Genomic DNA, 17,160 nt, shown 5'->3' with positions numbered 1-17,160 from the left:
TTCCATGTCAGCATACCATCTGAATTAGCAACTGAAAGCATTTGGACTTAAATAGGAAGGTCCACGGCCTCACAGGTAGTTTCCATCCTGCCACGCAGCCCAGATTTTGAAAATGAATTCCAACGGAGAGAGAGAAAACGAAAGCAGCTATTTTCAAATTAAGCAACACAGGGTGTAATTACATTATTGAAAACATGGGGCCAATATCCCACTCGTGTCATATTTGAAATCGCTTTATCAAAAATATAGTTATTTCTTAAAATACTGTGATTTGAAACACATTGAAACATCTCAAAAGTCTTGAAAGATCTCCTTCCTTACCTGCCCGCGTCTGCCGGACGGACAGAGGCTGAGAATCAGGTGATAAGGTCTGAGCGTCAGTAAACAGGGGTTTTGAATACATGGATCGATTTCAGTTCTGGCTTTCAAAGAGCCTCCTCCCGGAGCCCCGCTCCCAAGATCCAGCATCTAGTGCCACGTCAGGGACAGTGGACCAGCCCCAGGACCCTGCCTCAGTTCCCCTATCATCTTTTCTCATTAGTCAGTGCTCAGTGGTAAATAGTTGTTAGTCTTACCACTGAAGGGGCTATTCACCGTCTGAAACACTCTTGTATGCCCACGGGCCTGCTGTGTAGTAAATACAGGGAAGCGGTCCGTCTTCACCATTCCAGTTAGTGTCGCTGGACGTTTGTGCATTTGTGTCAAGTCTCCACTGGCGGGTTTCTGGTGGGAACATCTCTCCAGCACTGCACCAGCCAAGCAGAACTCTGTGCCCTCAGGAGAGTGGGGGCACCGGAAGCCTGGGGCAGCCGCGAGATAGGCGACTAAGGGTTCCCCTAATCTGTTTTCCCGCCTTTTGTGGTGATCAAGGATTTGGGCATGTGTGTCAGGATTTCTGAGATAATCCATTCAAAGGGTAAAGGGCCCTATGAAGATTTCTAAAGAAAGCAATATAAAATACGGCTACTCACTTCAAGAATAATCTCTGGAGGCCTTCACTTAGAATTAAAGGGCATAAAAGTAGGCATGATAATAAATAAATCACTCAAGTTGATTAAAAAGCCTAAATTTTAACATAAGCAATGTGTATAAAAGTATGGAGCAAAATAAAAATATCTTTATTATTATGTTTAATTTTTTTCTATTTACCAGCTTATCAAATTCATGAGTGACTACTTCTAGAAATGGGCATTTTTTAAAATCTAGACTATTCAGAATTGTTATGATAATTTTTCTAGCACTAAAATTTTATTTTATTGTCCATGTATTTGTTTTTGTGACATATATAAAACTGAATTCTAACATGGATGTATGCAAATCATTCATCTACTGGGTTTATAGTCTGCTTGAGTTACAAGGTTTGAATTGTGATAGAACAGACTGCTTTGTTGTTTGAAGGACAGAATTCCGTAGAATTTAGCAGTCTTGCAAGTGTTGTAAGCAGATTTATAGTAATTCTGGCTTTTAAAATATGTTTTCTAAGACTATACATTCAATATTTAAATAGTAGCCAATCACTAAATCAAACCTGATAGTGTATATAACTCAACAGCAATTGCATATATTATACGATTTTACTTTAGTTATGTTTAAACACATCTTATCATACGTGTGCCTTGGTATCAAAACAACTCAGAATGGTATAATTTGGGTCATCAAATGGCCTGTGGGTTTTTAAAAGCATTTAAAAAAGACTTTCCTATTCTAAAATGAACATACTCCTATAAAATTTTGGAGACATGACCCTCCGCACTAAAGGACATCCCGCAGCCTAACATGTGAAAAGAGTGTGTGAGTCGGTTTTTCATCACTCTAATAAAAGAAAAAATTTCTCTTAACTCCAGTTAGGAAATTATTATACATTTTTATATATCTTCTTTATATAAAAAGTGACAAGTAGCAAGCAGATGGCCCCAAGACATGGAAGAGACAGCAGTATTGGAGAATGCATGCTTTTTACAATGTGCCCAAGAGAACAGGTGTTTTTCTGACTGAAATATCCAGAACTGACATGCAGGGCATTTTCTCTGCCAATTCAGTCATATTGCCAAGTGCTTAATCAAAACACATCATTACTGAAGGGTGTAGATGGTAAAATACCATATTTCCAAAACTGTTTCTGAAACTGGGTGTCTTCCTTTGACATATATATATAAAAAGGAAATTGGGGGTACAGAAAAAAAAGAACAAAAAATGAGATTTTTCTTATTGCCATCTAGTAATTTTACTCGTTACTTGTGGCTGCATTAAGTCGTAACACAACAGATGTTATAGTCAGTCCATAAAACCCCTGGCTGGTGGCGCCACGGTCCACGTTTTCACTCTTCCTTGAAGCGTGTTCAAAGTCCCTCAGGAACGCGCTATTCTCAAGCAGTCTATATAATAAAGACAATGTACATGTAACACAAAGTCCATCCCGAGTCATGTTTTCTCACACATCACACAATGTACAGTTACATAGCAGAGACGTGGAACAACATAGAAACAAAACGGGAGTGGGAGCGAAAACAAAGCGGGGTCATCTGAATCGGGAGCTACTTTCTTCTTCAATTTTCTAGTAAATCTCAAATGTATTTAAATACTAAGGAGCACTTGGTGGCCAGCAACCAAATTATGAAATGAACACATCATTGTGAGGCGGGGATGTCTTGCCGAAGGATTAACACATGTCTGTGATTCTTAGTTTTGGATAAAAGGCAGTGGAATGGATTAAGAAATATGTCCACTTTTCACAATTCGCTACAGAACGTTCTTTTCACAGTCCCCATGTTTGTATAAATAGTTCTTCTCTGAAAATAAAACACAGTTAAAACATTTTCTCCCAATGAAAAATGCACACAAATACACTAACTTATTAAGGTAACCTAGAATGTGGGAATGCATTCACCTGATTCAAGAACAGTTGATAGGTCTGAAGAGTTTGTAAGAGATTAGCCATCAATTTTATTTGAGACAAATTAGTCTCATGGAGATACAGACTATCAAATGCTAAAACAAGGCCACGGGGATTCTCAATGACAAATTAGACGCACACACAGACAGCTGGCACTGATGAGACAGCTCACATTGTCAGGCATTCAACAACATGCTGCATTTAATTTTGATGAAAGAAGCTACACAGTCATGCAAACTACGAGGGCACACAATGTGTAAGCGCCACCAAGTTCTTAGTGTATGAGTTTGGAGCAAAATGTCGCCAAATTAAATCAATAAAATTACTATCAATTTTATAGATTGACCTCAGTTATACTGAGACAATACTCAATGTTCTAATAATGAAAACCTCAGGTTTCTTCTGGTATTTCTTTGAAGAGGTCACTAATTTTTGTATCTTAACCTTATAACATATAACTTTTACATTAATTGAACATCCGTTTCAGTAGCATTGCCATACAATGCTTGATGGTAAGAATATTAATATTTATTTTAAAGATACATGTACTAAGAACCATCCTTCCATCAGCATTGAACCCATTCTGTTTCTATGAAATGTTATAAACCACGTATCTCAAGAAGTAATGAATCAATAGCCCATCCCCTAAAAAACTACGAGACAGCTGCAATGGAACGAAACAAAACAACAGAATCCCACGACGTGGGAGAAGGGACCGAGGGCACCGCTTACCTTGAACTCTCCTCCTAGACCCTAGTGGTGTTGTAGTCAGACTCGTGTTTGCTTAGGGAGCCAATGAGGCAGAACCTGGAACGTTACAGCTGTTTCATTCAACAAAGTCATATTTGCACAGGAGATAAATACGCACACAAACAGTTACTTCAGAGCGTTCCTAAGATTTCATAAAGCTATGCAAGCAGATCTTGGCCATCAGCATGCAAAAATATTAAATCCACTAAAATAGTTAAGGGCTGAAAACATATGGCTGAGAAAGTATGTACATTTATAAAACAAACCAAAGCCTAGTAAACATGCAAAACAAAACATAACTAGATGGGATTTGGGGACTTAAAGTAATTTCCCCCTAAATTTAGATTTTCTTTTCCCCAAATCTTTATTAATTTTAGGACTAATGCTACAACACAGATCATACTGTCTAAAGTAAAAGAAAAATCAAATGTTTCTACTAATCTTTGCTACATTTAAATATAAATATTGGAGTATTTTAGCACACCATGCTATCCTATGCAATTTGTAATATAAGTATTATGTAACGTGTGGAAAAAGTATTTTCATTTTCATACCCAAAATATAAAACATTATATTGCAAATTATGCTATTTCTACATTAAAATTATTCAACAAGATGGGTTAACCACCCTGGTAAGGCAATTACTTCCAAATATCATTTCATATACTAAAAAAATATAAATATTGATTGGGACATTAGTGACCACATGGAAGCAAATTAGCGATGTGAATTGGTAATAGAAATGGCAACCTAACGTTTGTATTAGTGAATGTTATGTACGTGTGGAGCTAAATAAAGTATCTTTGGTCTGTGTGTTCTCACACACGTCCACACATACGCGTACGGGGCTTTTGCTGAAAAGCAAAAATAAAGGAAAAGGGGGAGACATTGGCTGAACTCATTAATCAAAGGGGAAACTGGACAATGAAGACAAAACGGCCAGCGCAGGGCTCTGGCAGCATGTGGGTCCTCAGGTGCTAGTCGTCATCAGAAAACCTACGGGTACTGACCGCTGGACGGCTTTGTCGTGCCGGGACAGCCGGTGGCTCGTGGTGGGCACCTCCTCCAGCTCGTCGATGTCGCAGGCGTCCGCGACGTCCTGCGAGTAGCTGTGTTTCATGACGAGGATGCTCCTGCGGCCGGCGGGCGGGCCCAGGGGCCGGGGCGGCGGGGCGGGCACGTCGGCCAGGACGGAGGCGTCCCTTGTGCTGAGGTTGCTGCGGCTGCCCTTCGCGCTGGACAGCTGCGACCCACAGTGATGGTCGTGGACGCACTTGGAGGAGGCCCTCCGCAGTTTGTGGAAGCTCTCGAAGGCGTCGGCCCCGTCGGCCAGGTCCGCGGGGGCCGCCGGGCCCCGGAGCGAGCACAGCTCGTAGTGGGGGGACTCGAACACCTCCTGGAAGACCGTCGGGTCAAAGTCTGCCTTCCTGTGCACATACTTTTTACGGGGCTGCTTGATCTGCACGGTGACAGAAATGATGATGAGGATGATGACGACGCAGGAGGTCACGCCGATGACGGTCCCGCTGGTGTTGGTGAGCTGGTCCAGCAGGCTGGCTTTCCGCTTTTCTAGGGGCGGGAAGGGGGCAAATGACACAGAAAAAAGACCCCCCACCGCGCGTTAGTGCGGGAGTCAGCGCGGGGACGCAGAGCTGCAACGTGAAGCAGGCGGAGCAGGCGGGTTGTAAAGATTAAAAATAGCTAAAGGGCCCCGGCCAGGTGGCTCAGTTGGTTAGAGCATCATCTCCACACACCAAGGTTGAGGGTTCGATCCCCGGTCAGGGCACAGACAAGAATCAACCAATGGCTGCATAAATAAGTGGAACGGCAAACCAATGTTTCCCTCTCGAGTGCGTTCTCTCTCTCTCCCTTCCTTTCTCTCCCTCGAAAATCAACAAATAAAAAAGCAAAAAAAAAGTAACATAAACTGATCTTTATAAATCAACACTTTTCACTTCCACAAGGACCAGGATTTCCGGCCTCAGACACAGCCCTCCCGCTGCCCGACATCCCTGCTTTAAATGTAAACGTGTTTGGAGAGGGTCTTATGAGACTTTTTGAGTGACATTTAAGAATGGTCTCTTAATTTTAAAGACCGTATTTTTCTTTTCTCTCAAAGATATGAGAAAACCTCCAAACTCAACCATTGGGAACAAGACTACACTCAGAGTCTTGTGAGCTTATTTCTGATGTGGGTAACGGAAGTCAAAGCAACAACAATATTCTGAACCCAAAAGGTAATTGAACTTCAAGACAGACATTTCTGGAACGGTGGCATGGAGGCCGTTTCCCCAGTGAAACAGCCATCATTGTTAAAAATTCTGTTTAAAAATCCCAGCGGTGTACAGTCTGAGCGATGGTCCTAATGGCATATGGCAAATGGAGGAAGGCCTACCAAAAAAACCTCGATTTCCTTAAGGTGCATGCGAGGCTGCAGCGTTTGAACTTGGGCAGCCCGCAGGACACAGCGTGCTAAGCTCTACTGTTCAGGGGACACCTCAGACAACACGGCACCTCTCCCTGCAGCTCCCAGACCAGACCTGGCGACAGCACCTCCCCAGCACAGAAGGGCCACCAGCAGGGCTCCACCCAGGCAGGCTGCCTGGAGTCAGCGGCCCCTCCCTCTTCCAGCCCCTCCCACAGAGCAGAGGCTGAGAAGGCCGGGCTCCAGCTCACCTGCGGGCTGGAGGGGGCACCATCTGGGGACACCCAGCTGTTGCCACCCTCGCCCAGGGCCCTGCTCATTGAGCAGGAGAGGGGGCCACTGCCCCTGCCCCCCATCCCGAGCCGCGGGGCAGAGGGGCTGCCCGGAAGAGAGGCAGGTAGGTGCAAGGACAGAGAAGCCAAGCTTTCCCCGGAGGGTCCCTTCCTTTGCATCAGAGGGGGCGGTGCTGGAGCCCACGGATACCTCAAAGGCAAGGGAAATGAGCCGAACCTTCACCCAGTGCTTGAGCTCCATCCGTCCCCAAGTGGGTCCTCGGACAGGAAGCTGACCGTGGCCACCTCCCACGTTCCCAGAGCTGACACGGGCCCCGCCTTCCCGACTAACCAGGAACGCCTGCTGGTTGGCTCTCGGCTGTGACCCACTTCAGGAGATGCTGCTGGACGTGGCGCACAGAAGCGCGATCCGCCCGTGCTCCTCTTTTGCAAATTCGTTCACATTGAACCTGAACATAAGGGGGCTTGCAAGGGCTCCGGAGGGTCCCCTGGACGTTAATGAACGAGAGCCTTCTGGCGACAGCCCCCGAAATGGCAAAGAGCTAAGTTTCCCGATTGGCTATAAAGAACCCACAGGTCCTAAAAGCCTTTCTGCACTCCGTCTGTAAGACTGACGCCTACAACATTGGCGCAGACGTCCTTCCCACCTCCGGGCAGGGGGCCGCGCGCGCGCGCGCCAAGGCCGCGCCGTTACCTTTGCAGTGGTTCTCGTCCCACGGGTACACACAGTTCTGCAGGCCGTTGCACACCAGGGTGTGGTTGATGCACATGTTGCTGTGGCAGAAGAACGTGTTGCCTTCACAGGGGGCTGAGAGCAAGACGGGGGAGAAAACGAGGTTGTAACTGGGGCTCCGGGGAAAGCCGCGCGCCCTGCACATGCACGAGGGGACGGTCACGGTGACCATTTGTCGTCAGCTTGAGACACAGGACCTGACCGTCCACTCTCAGAAGTGTGGCCGGATGGAAATGAGTTCTTGTGTGACGGGCATTCCCCTGGAGGTGTCCAGCTGATGGAGCAGGGGCGGGGACTGTCCATCACGAAAACGAAGTCCATTCTCCATACGGTACTTCTATTTTTTAACTTGGCGCGCTCACTTAGGAAAACTAAAGTGCCTCCCGCGTACGTCACGTTGTGCTTCACACTGTACCTGTATAAACTGAGCTGCACCCAGCGAAACGATGTCATGGAAATAGTGAAATAATTCTGAAAAGTATTTGCTTACAAAATACTACCAAAAAGAGTCACCTGTTAGACAAAACCCTGTAGCACTATTTAAGTACATGAAAAAAACAGAAGGTGAGTTATGGACATTCAGAACAGGAGAAAACCAATCCTGATCAACATAAGAAAAAGATGTAATATCCCCATCAACTTTTAATATATATAGATAGATATTGATATAGATATACATGAAATTAGTCTATGTTGCATGAAATCACCCGTGCCGGTAACTTTGGTCCACGATTCCCAGATTACAATGTACAGTCTAAGTCCAAGAAGGCACACATAACTATGAGAAGTTGGGCTACAGAAATGGGACAAACACTGAAGGGCTTAATGTAGCAAAGAATGTTAGCTATGACGCCAATACTAGGGAAAACGCCTTTCTTTTGTTATCGGAGCACCAGGCTGTTCAGAAGAGTATGTTTCGAGGGCAGAACTGCATTAGGGATCCCAGTGGGGAGACAGGGCTGGGAAGCTGACTTCTGTGTCCGCCTTTGTGACCGCCCCACACAGCTCACACAGTATGACCTTAGGGTGTATCTCTTTCAACAATAGCCCTGGGACCCTTGTAAGACTAGACATTCCAGAAATACTAAACACAACACATATTTGATATAACACCTAATGTGCAGTGGTCAATCAAGCAGCAAAGCTTTATTAATGATTAATATTATCTAGACACTGCAGTCACGTTATAGTGAGTTTTTCGCCTTCAAACTATATATCACAGATATTTGAGAAAGTTACCATGTTCAAATGTACATTGACCTTTGAACTGCATGGGTCCACGTATACATGAATTTTTTTCAATAAATACTATAAATGTATTTTCTCTTCCTTATGAGTTTTTAACATGTCCTTTTCTCTAGCTTAGTTTTTGGGAACAATAGAGTACAGAATACAACATGTGTCTTAATGACTGCTTAAGTTATTGATACGGCTCCCAGCCAATGGCAGTTGAGTCTGGGACAGGGTGGTTGGCACACACTCCACGTTGTTCAAGGGTCAACGTATTTACTGTATAAATCAAAACTGTCAGGAAAATACCTTGCATGAGGAAAATTTGTATATTTTAACACTCTTAGAGGAATTCTTAAAAAGAAAAAAACACCAAAACACTCAAGTTTCTAAAATAAACAGTAAAGCAAAGACCTGGCCAACTCCAGGAAAGTGGCTCCTGCCCCTCCTGCCCCCACCCCTTCTCAGAAGAGCAAAGTTTCTGCTTCCTCTCTGCCTCGTTTGACCTTAGGCTGCCGGCTAAAGGGTGAGAAGATGTACCATTTTGAAAAAAAAAAAAAAAGGATCAAAGATTAGAAAATATTCGGTTGTCATTTGGAACATTTTTTCTTAATATTTTATTGGACTAGTGGTTTGTTAACCTTTTACAATGTAAACTTTAATGACCCGGTATATTATTGCCAAAATCTGCTTTTTCTTAAGGAACTAAGTTTGAATTTCCGTAGCCAACCCTAATGGCTGCTGCAGGGCTGATATGGTCTCTTCCGTGGATAGTGAGTGTTGTCAAAATCTGTGCAGAAAGTTTTCTGCACGTCGACGGGAGTGGCTGCAAAATGTTTAGGAAAAATAGGTACAAGACAGAAGGTCACAGGGCGGCCGGGACCATCAGTCACGACACCCTCACCTGCCTGTCCCCATCGGTAAGGCTGCAGGTGTGCCGGCCCTCTGGGGCCACCCTCACATTTGAAAGCGACCACCATTCCAGGCCCTGTTCTGTCTTTCCCTCCTTACCGTGGCTCATGTGCTTAGAACTGCTACGCAAACATCAGTAAAACAAACGGAAACAAATACGCTAGCCTTGCCCAGACCAAGAAGCAAGTGGGGACAACTTACACCCCTTGAACAGAAGCCAGTTTTGTTTCCTAGACGCCAGATTAAAAAGCCTACTGGAATCTGAGTTTCCTTGGCGTGGCCTGCCTGAATATTAATCCACGTGAACCCAGAGACGTGGCGGATGATGAAGGAGTCCCGTTTCTAGCGTGTGCTCACAGAACACAAGCTCCCCAACCAAGCTGCGTTCTCATCGGTCTTTCGCGGATGTCGGGCACGCGCCACCCCCATCACTCACATCACCTCCCCCACCCCACCCCCTACACTCCCGGTGGCTGTTCCCATCCTCGGTCTGTCCGGGAATGCTGGACTACCCCTCCCCACTCAGCTATCTAATCCTATCAGAACTCTAGTATCAGCACAGCGGTGACAGATTCCACCCTCACAGAAAGTGATCCTTTTCTTCACTCGTTCCTGTGATAGTTTTCCAAAGCGTTCCACACTGAGTACAGCAGCCCCCCTCTATATCGCGGGTCACTCATCGCGGCCTCGCTGTACCGTGGGCTTTTAAAAAATCATATATTTACTTATTCATGGCGGATTTTTCGCTATATCGCTGGATTTCCCAGTACTGTATACGTATGTTGTTAAAGTTACGCAGGTTTAAGAGGACAGAATATGTTTAAGAACATAGGTAGTGTTTATAAAAGTGTGGGAAAGGTGAATAAGGGAGTGGCAAAGGTTAATATGGGCATGGGAACCCTTTATAAGTGTGTGGGAGGGGTTTTTAAACCTTAAAATACATATAAATACTAAAGTAAATGTAAGGTTCCTACTTCGCGGGGGGGCTAGAACGTAATACCCGCGAAAAGTGACGGAATGCTGTATACGCTTATCATCTTTCCCGCAGGTCCTCTGAGGCTAGAGGCATGACTTTTAAAAATTTGTATTTTTTTAATCTCCTCTATGGCTTACCATCTCCAGGCTTGGAGTAAATGCCTGACAGAGTTTTAACTGACAAATACCAACGAGAAGAGGTTAACTCTGGGCAGCTTCACCCCTGAGGGCCCCAGAGAACTGAATACCCTGAGCGGGGTGTTTCCGGGGGGAGCACGAACCTTCAGGGCGCCGGCTCCCCAGCCCAGCAGGAGCGGCGACCACCCCCGGAGCGGGCCCGAACCCTCAGTTCCCCGCGCTCGCCCTCCTGCGTGCGGAGGGAGCGCACCTTCTGCCCCTTCGCAGAGGACTAAGTCCGTCTGCTTAGAAATTCGGGAGGCGGATCTCAAAACCTATGGCCTCCTAAAACCCGTCCTCTTCTTCCCTAAGGTCGCCTGGGAGACACCAGCGGTTGGGGCTTACTTGGCGTTAAAGGGCAGCAGGAGTTCGCCTGTGATGAAAAGGACGCAGGACGCAAACGCAGGCGGTCTCCGGGGTCACCGACGGCGCTTTGTTCTCTCTCCGGTCTAACCCGCCCATGTCCCACTGTGACCACGAGGTGGCAGCGTGCCCCACGTTTCGGTGAAACCGCGTTCCAGTCCGCGGGGTGCTGAACCCCTGCGTGCATCCGTGCGAACAGCGGCCCTCTCTACAGTCCTGATCCTTAAGAGGTGAACCCTCGAGCAGGAGGTGACCCAAAGAATGAGGGGCAGGAAGGCAGCACAGCGCGACACAGAGGAAGCTCTATTTACAACTCGAGCAAAGAGTCATCCGACCTCTCTGCTGTAAGATTAGAGGCTGAATCATGATGCATCATCGTTCTCGGCATCGTGCCACGTGGTTAGGGAGGTTGTCCCAACTGTGGAAGTCAATAAAAGGCTCTTAATGTATAATTGTCATTTTAATGCTAAAGGCGCCGATGCTTATTCTAACTATTATTCGTTTTTTCCTCTCTCCATTTCACTTTAAATCCAGAAATCCATTGAATTCTATTCAAAAAATATTAAAACAAAATGGAATTGAAATGGCGGCTTTATCTCTGAAATATTGGTCCTTGAAATTCCCGTGCCTTGTGGTGAATAAAACTGTCATTGGTAGATTATTAGGTCAAAGCCAAAGAACAGAGCCTTCGCCAAGAGAATCTGGAACTAGAAGTGATGCCTGAGCCTGATTTCCTTTAGAAAACATCACATTATCTAAACAAAGGCCGAGAGTTCCCCGGAAGTCCCCAGCCCACCCCAAACCTCCTCTCCACACACCTTCTCCTTGTCTCTCACCTTCTCTAATTTCTTCAGGTGGAGGTTTGTCAAGGGTTCGCCCTTGTCTGTGCCAGCCTGCGTGTGCACAGCATCTCACACACATACACACGTTCCTGTTCATGTCTGTGTGTAACTGCACACAAGGCTCACACACTCGTATGCACACTCGTACACATGTCTGCATGTGTAAATGCACAAAGGTCTCTCACACTCACACCTGTGTGTGAACACACACAGAAGGCTCACACTAGTACACACGCATGTGTGTGTGAATGCACACAGGGCTCGTACTCATATGCATGCATGCATGCCTGTGGAAATGCACAAGGCTCACACTCATGCACACATATGTATGTGAATGCACACAGGGCTCGCACTCATATGCATACCCTCATACTCACATATGTGTGCATGTGTGAATGCACTAGGCTCACACTCCTATACACACTCACATGTGTATGTGAGTGCACGCACAGGGCTCACACTCGTATGCACACATGCATGTGTGGATAAATGCGCCCTGGCTCACTCACATATGTATGTGTAAATGCACACACAGGCTCACACACATGTGTTTGATCTCCGGCGTCTGCTCATTTTTATCCCTCATCCCAGTCTTAACTTAGAAGGGAAGTGGTCGGAGAGCCGTGTAGAGAGGCCGTTCTGGGAACATTCCCAAGCCCTCGCTTCATTTCTTGAATTCCACTTTTATCAGCTTTGAAGACTTTGATTTATTAAAATTTTCTGATACTCCAGGCACTCCAGCATCTGTCACTCTCCTTGCCGAAGAGATGGGAGCAAAGCTTAAATTATTATAAGTGTGTAGAGCTTGCTGCTGAGGATCAATTTTAGTTCTAGTATTCTGATTACCAAAATAGAAAACATAAAAATTCCCTATTTGGCCATCAGAGATTACCTCCAAATACTCATTTTGTTTTGTTCTTCCCGAAATAAATAGAAAAAATTTCCCCTGCCATCTACTTTAAACTTAAAATGGCCTCCAGGCTATGCAATAACAAGAAATGACATTTTATTTGAAAAATGATGACCAGATTTGAGGCCAGAAATAGATTTGTGCATCTTCTCTTCATCTCCTTTATCATCTTCATATTTTTTTGAAAAAATCAATATCTGCCTCTAAAACTCTATGTTCCAATGTGACTTGGTTATCAGTCATAATATCCAGTATTATTGAGTAAGATATATTTCCATTTCTTTTTTTGATACAAGAAATCCTATTCCCAAACTTCAGTTTAACACTGCTCACACTAGATTCCCTCCCCCAATATTTCTGCTAAAATTGTGTATTCCTAGTGTGGCATAAAACATCATGTTAAGAAAAAAAACAACACCTTCATGAGAAAATTATGTTCTGTGGACAGAGACCACTTCCTTCCCAGCACAGGGCATGAACCACATCATTATTAAACCGTTACTATTTGAGTGCAGGAAATTATTACACATTTTATGTGGTGATTATGTCTACCTTGGGTCAGCTACGCGATTTATTCATTGTGTACAATTGGACGTGACTGGATTCACAATGAGGAGGATAATATATCTCTTGGGGTCTGTACTCTAATTCTTATTGGAACTTGGACGTGCTGCCGAGGCTTGCTTTCCAGGATGGTGAATGCGTGTCTGTGACCGTTGTTAGCTCAGACACGCTGTTGTGCTGAAAGTACTACATTTGGTTTCACTCTTGGCCATGCCAACTCCCCAAAGCAGGACTTACAATAAATGAACATCAGAGCCAGGCATAGACGGACCACCTTCCGGCGTGGGATGCTGCCGGCCCAAAAGGCTGACAATGCAGAATAATCGTCTTCTGTCTCCACACAACAAACTCATCCTGCCTGCTTTCAATGACAGACATAAAACCCAGAGGCTGCAATGCCAACATCAAAGCGACCGATGTAAACGCTACCCAAGAAGCCCACCAAAAACCACAAGGAATGAGCTGCCCTCCTTCACCGAAGACAATGTTGCTCTCAGGAGTTCAGTGAGCCCTGGCCGAGCAGCTCAGTGGGTTAGAGCATCATCCCCACACACCAAGGTTGTGGGTCTGACCCCCAGTCAGGGCACATACAAGAATCAACCAATGACTGCATGAATAAGGAGAGCAGCAAATTGATGTTTCTGTTTCTCTTTATGATACATTCCCCTTTTGTAATAAGATATTTAATTTTAATTAATTTCTTTATATAGAAGAATATTGATTCACAACTAGAGTATGAAAGCAACATATGTTTAGATCTACCATCTGGCATTGTGTACTTTGGTTTTCGAGTCAATTAAGTCACGTTTTAATAATTTTGGATGAAGAGTTTATCGGTTTAATAAAAGCAAATAAGAAAGCCAAAAGAGAATATCAAACCTATTGTGGTAAGCTGACCAATGGCCCCCAATTCCAAGAACTTGTGGATGCTGCTTTATAAGACAAAAAGGACTTTGTGGATGTGATTATAAAAGTTTCAAGGTGGCGGATTGTTCTAGATTCCCCAGGTGGGGCTGATGCTCACATAGGGGTCCCTAGAAGAGGGCAGCGGTGGCTCTAAGGGACAGAGTGGTACCAGGAATTGGCCAGAGTGGAGACGTCACCCGCTAGCTCAGAAGAAGGAGAAGGAGCAAAGAGCCAAACGCAGGTGACATAGGCCCTGGGACAGGTGAGCAGCTGTATTCTTCCCAGGAGCTCCCCAAAGGGAGCCGCCTGCTGACACCAGTTTCAGCTCCGTGAGGCCAACTTCAGGTCATAAATCAGTGTGGCTTTAAGGCCTAAGTGTATGGTAGTCTGTTACAGCAGCAATAAGAAATGAATACTCCTACTTTTATCTAGGAGCTGATTTCTCAGGTAATCGGAAGCTGGATCTGCCCGCCTTCTGCACGTGTAGCTACGGCTGCGCCCACCATGGCATGGGCAGGGAAAGACACAAATGCAGAAGGGGAAGGTCGAGGCCGCTGAGCTGGGAGTGTGACAGTTCCCAACCAGGATGACCTGCCAGCTCCTGAGTCCCGACTCACTGGGAAATGTGTCAGGAACAACATATTCTAATTCTTTACATCACTGACACTATTTAAGCTAATACAGTGTCACCATGCCACCTGGGAGAGAAAAGGTACATGTCACCTCAAGTGTACTAAGGACATAGGCATTGGTCTTGCAGTAAATAAGCCATCGCCTGAGTGTGTCTTGGAGAAATTCTAGTGTAGACAGTAGCGATTCTCTGACTAAAAGAAGAAGTCGTTAGGTAGTGATGCAGTACCCTCAACTGAGGCCATAATTATTATCTCTCCTCCCCAAATGCATTATTATTCCAACATGTTTTGTTTATTCGCAGAGTGTTACTGAGCTCTGTGCACTTTTCTACTAATTCTCAAATTACAATTTCTAAACCTTTTACCCTTAGGACTCATCAAATTTAGTTCACTGGGGTAAAATGATCATTTTCGTTGTGTAGTACAAAATCAGGGATTATCGCCAGCCCGGGCGGAAGGCAAATTGTGCGCAGGAGGAACAGAGGGCAGGTCCGACAGCACCCCAGACGGGGAAGAGGTAACAACACTGAGCTGGGAATAACAACCGTCCCTGGATGGGACAGTAGACGCCCACCGACTGCACACTGATGCAGGAAAGACCCTGCAAGAACAGAAATGGGCCCCTTAGAACACAGGTGGGAGTGGGCCATGGACTGAAGTAATGGGGAAATGGGTGGTGGGGGTGTGGACCCGAGTGTCAGATACGAGTGGACATCTTTCCAAGTGGGCCCCAGCCTTGAACTGCCTTTGAATGCGTGTGCCAGCACCATAAGGTGGACACCCGTTCTAGTCACCTGCCTGGCGTCATCAGTGCCTGGGTGCTTGCTGTTTACCAAAGGGACAAATGAGCGGAAGGATGCAAATAGTATCCAAATGAAAACTTATGGGTGACTAGGTTAATAAATCTGTAGTAGATGCTCAGCACTAGGGCCAAGCTGAACTTGCAGTGATTATTTTCTTATATTGTCTACATTATATCTTTCTGTATCTCTTGAACTACCAAATTGAGGAATAAAAATACATTAACAAATAGGAATATCACTTAAATATATATTAAGTAACACAGATAGATCGACATTTGGATGATCCATCACATTAAGAGAATGCATTAGTTTTCTACTGCTGATGAACAAATCACCACAAACTTACTGGCTTAAAATGACGCCCATTAGTTATTTCACAGGTATGAAGATCAGAAGTCTAGGGTGGGTTTGCTCTCTCCTTAGGATCTCAAAATGTTAAAGTCAAGGAAGGACTGGAAGCAAAGAACCCTAGACTGCATTCTTGTCTGGAACATGGAGGCATCTTCCAAGCTCATTCAGGTTATCGGAAGAATTAAGTTCCTTGGGGCTGTAGGACTGACGTTCCTGCTTTCTTGCTGGCTCTCCCCTGGGGGAAATTCTCAGCTCCTAAAGGGCACCCACCATCCTCTGCCAAATGGCCATCTCTCTAACATGGTAGTATAATCCCTTAAGGCCAGAAGGAGTATTTGCTACAGCTTAGAATTCTGACTCCTTCCATCCTGACCTTTAGGCCTTCAAGAAGGGCATAAAATGATTATCAATATTTTTTGTATAGTTAGACCAGCCAGAAAAGTTTCCTTTTGAGTAATACAGAGTCAAGTGGTTAGGGGCCTTAACTACTTACACAATAGCCCTTTTGCCATACAATGTAATGTGATCATGGAGCAATACTCCATGACATTCACAGATTTTTCTTGCACTTGAGAGGAGGGATATATTTAAGGCTTGTACACTGGGAATAAAGATATTGGGGTCATCACAAAACTCTTCCTATCATAGTCCATGTGCTGGCCCCCAATGCTTCACTTCCTTCACAGCTGCTAAATACATTCACCCCCTAACAGCATCAACTCAAAGTCCAAAATCTCATCTAAATCTCAACGGCTCAAAGCCCAATCTTCCGGCATCTCAGTCATCTAGATACGGTGGAGATGAACCTCCTGAGAGTACACCTGGAAGGAGCCTGAGCGTCAGTCCCCGGGGTATGGTTCCTCTCCACGCACGTACTCATGAGACCAGATAGACAAACCGCCATTCCCAACGCTCCCAGCACACAAAGGTAGGATAGGCATATGATAACTGCATAGAGATTCTGGCTCAGAAAAAAGAAAAAAGAATGGAGGGCAAATTAGAGTCACTGGTCCATCACAGTTTTGAAATCCAGTAGAGGGAAATGTTGGATTTCTCTTGATGATGTTTCAGGTTCTAGGACTTACTCCTCTGAAGCCGTGGTCATTGCCCTCCTGGCTCTTGTGCCTGCTCCCAAAATCATCCACCATTCCCACCAGATGATAACCCATGTTCAGACTGAGTCACCCTGTATCCTCTTTGGAAATATATTCAGTTTTGGAATATCTCAACTCCTATGAGCTAGACATTCTTTTCATCAGTTGAACTCAAATATTCCCTTATAATTAACTTAACAAACATTAATCTTATCACTCAGATATCAATGCATATCAACCGTACACATCTAAGATAGTTATTACATTTGGAACAACAACAACAAAAATCTCTGAGAAAAACATTCCT

At 45.0% G+C, this 17,160-nt stretch overlaps 1 protein-coding gene across 2 annotated transcripts in view; it reads right to left on the bottom strand.

Moving 5' to 3' along the window:
* Nucleotides 1-1,844: 1,844 nt before the first annotated feature.
* Nucleotides 1,845-17,160, bottom strand: part of NETO1 (neuropilin and tolloid like 1) — a 72,319-nt gene continuing 57,003 nt past the window's right edge. The window contains exons 8-11 of one of the 2 annotated variants that reach the window (XM_090285393.1): nt 7,056-7,169; nt 4,654-5,212; nt 3,626-3,700; nt 1,845-2,789 (exon numbers count right to left, since the gene is read on the bottom strand). In XM_090285393.1, the coding sequence (XP_090141519.1) occupies nt 3,640-3,700; nt 4,654-5,212; nt 7,056-7,169 (734 nt within the window). In that variant the 3' untranslated portion in view covers nt 1,845-2,789; nt 3,626-3,639. The remainder of the gene's footprint in view (nt 2,790-3,625; nt 3,701-4,653; nt 5,213-7,055; nt 7,170-17,160) is intronic. The other variant, XM_090285392.1, reaches the window with a different exon arrangement.

This window comes from Furipterus horrens, unplaced genomic scaffold, assembly GCF_987537825.1.
Source record: "Furipterus horrens unplaced genomic scaffold, mFurHor1.1.pri manual_scaffold_8, whole genome shotgun sequence".
Lineage (NCBI taxonomy): Eukaryota > Metazoa > Chordata > Mammalia > Chiroptera > Furipteridae > Furipterus > Furipterus horrens.
The sequence above is the reverse complement of the archived record's forward strand: the minus strand, read 5'-3'. Positions and strand labels throughout refer to the sequence as shown.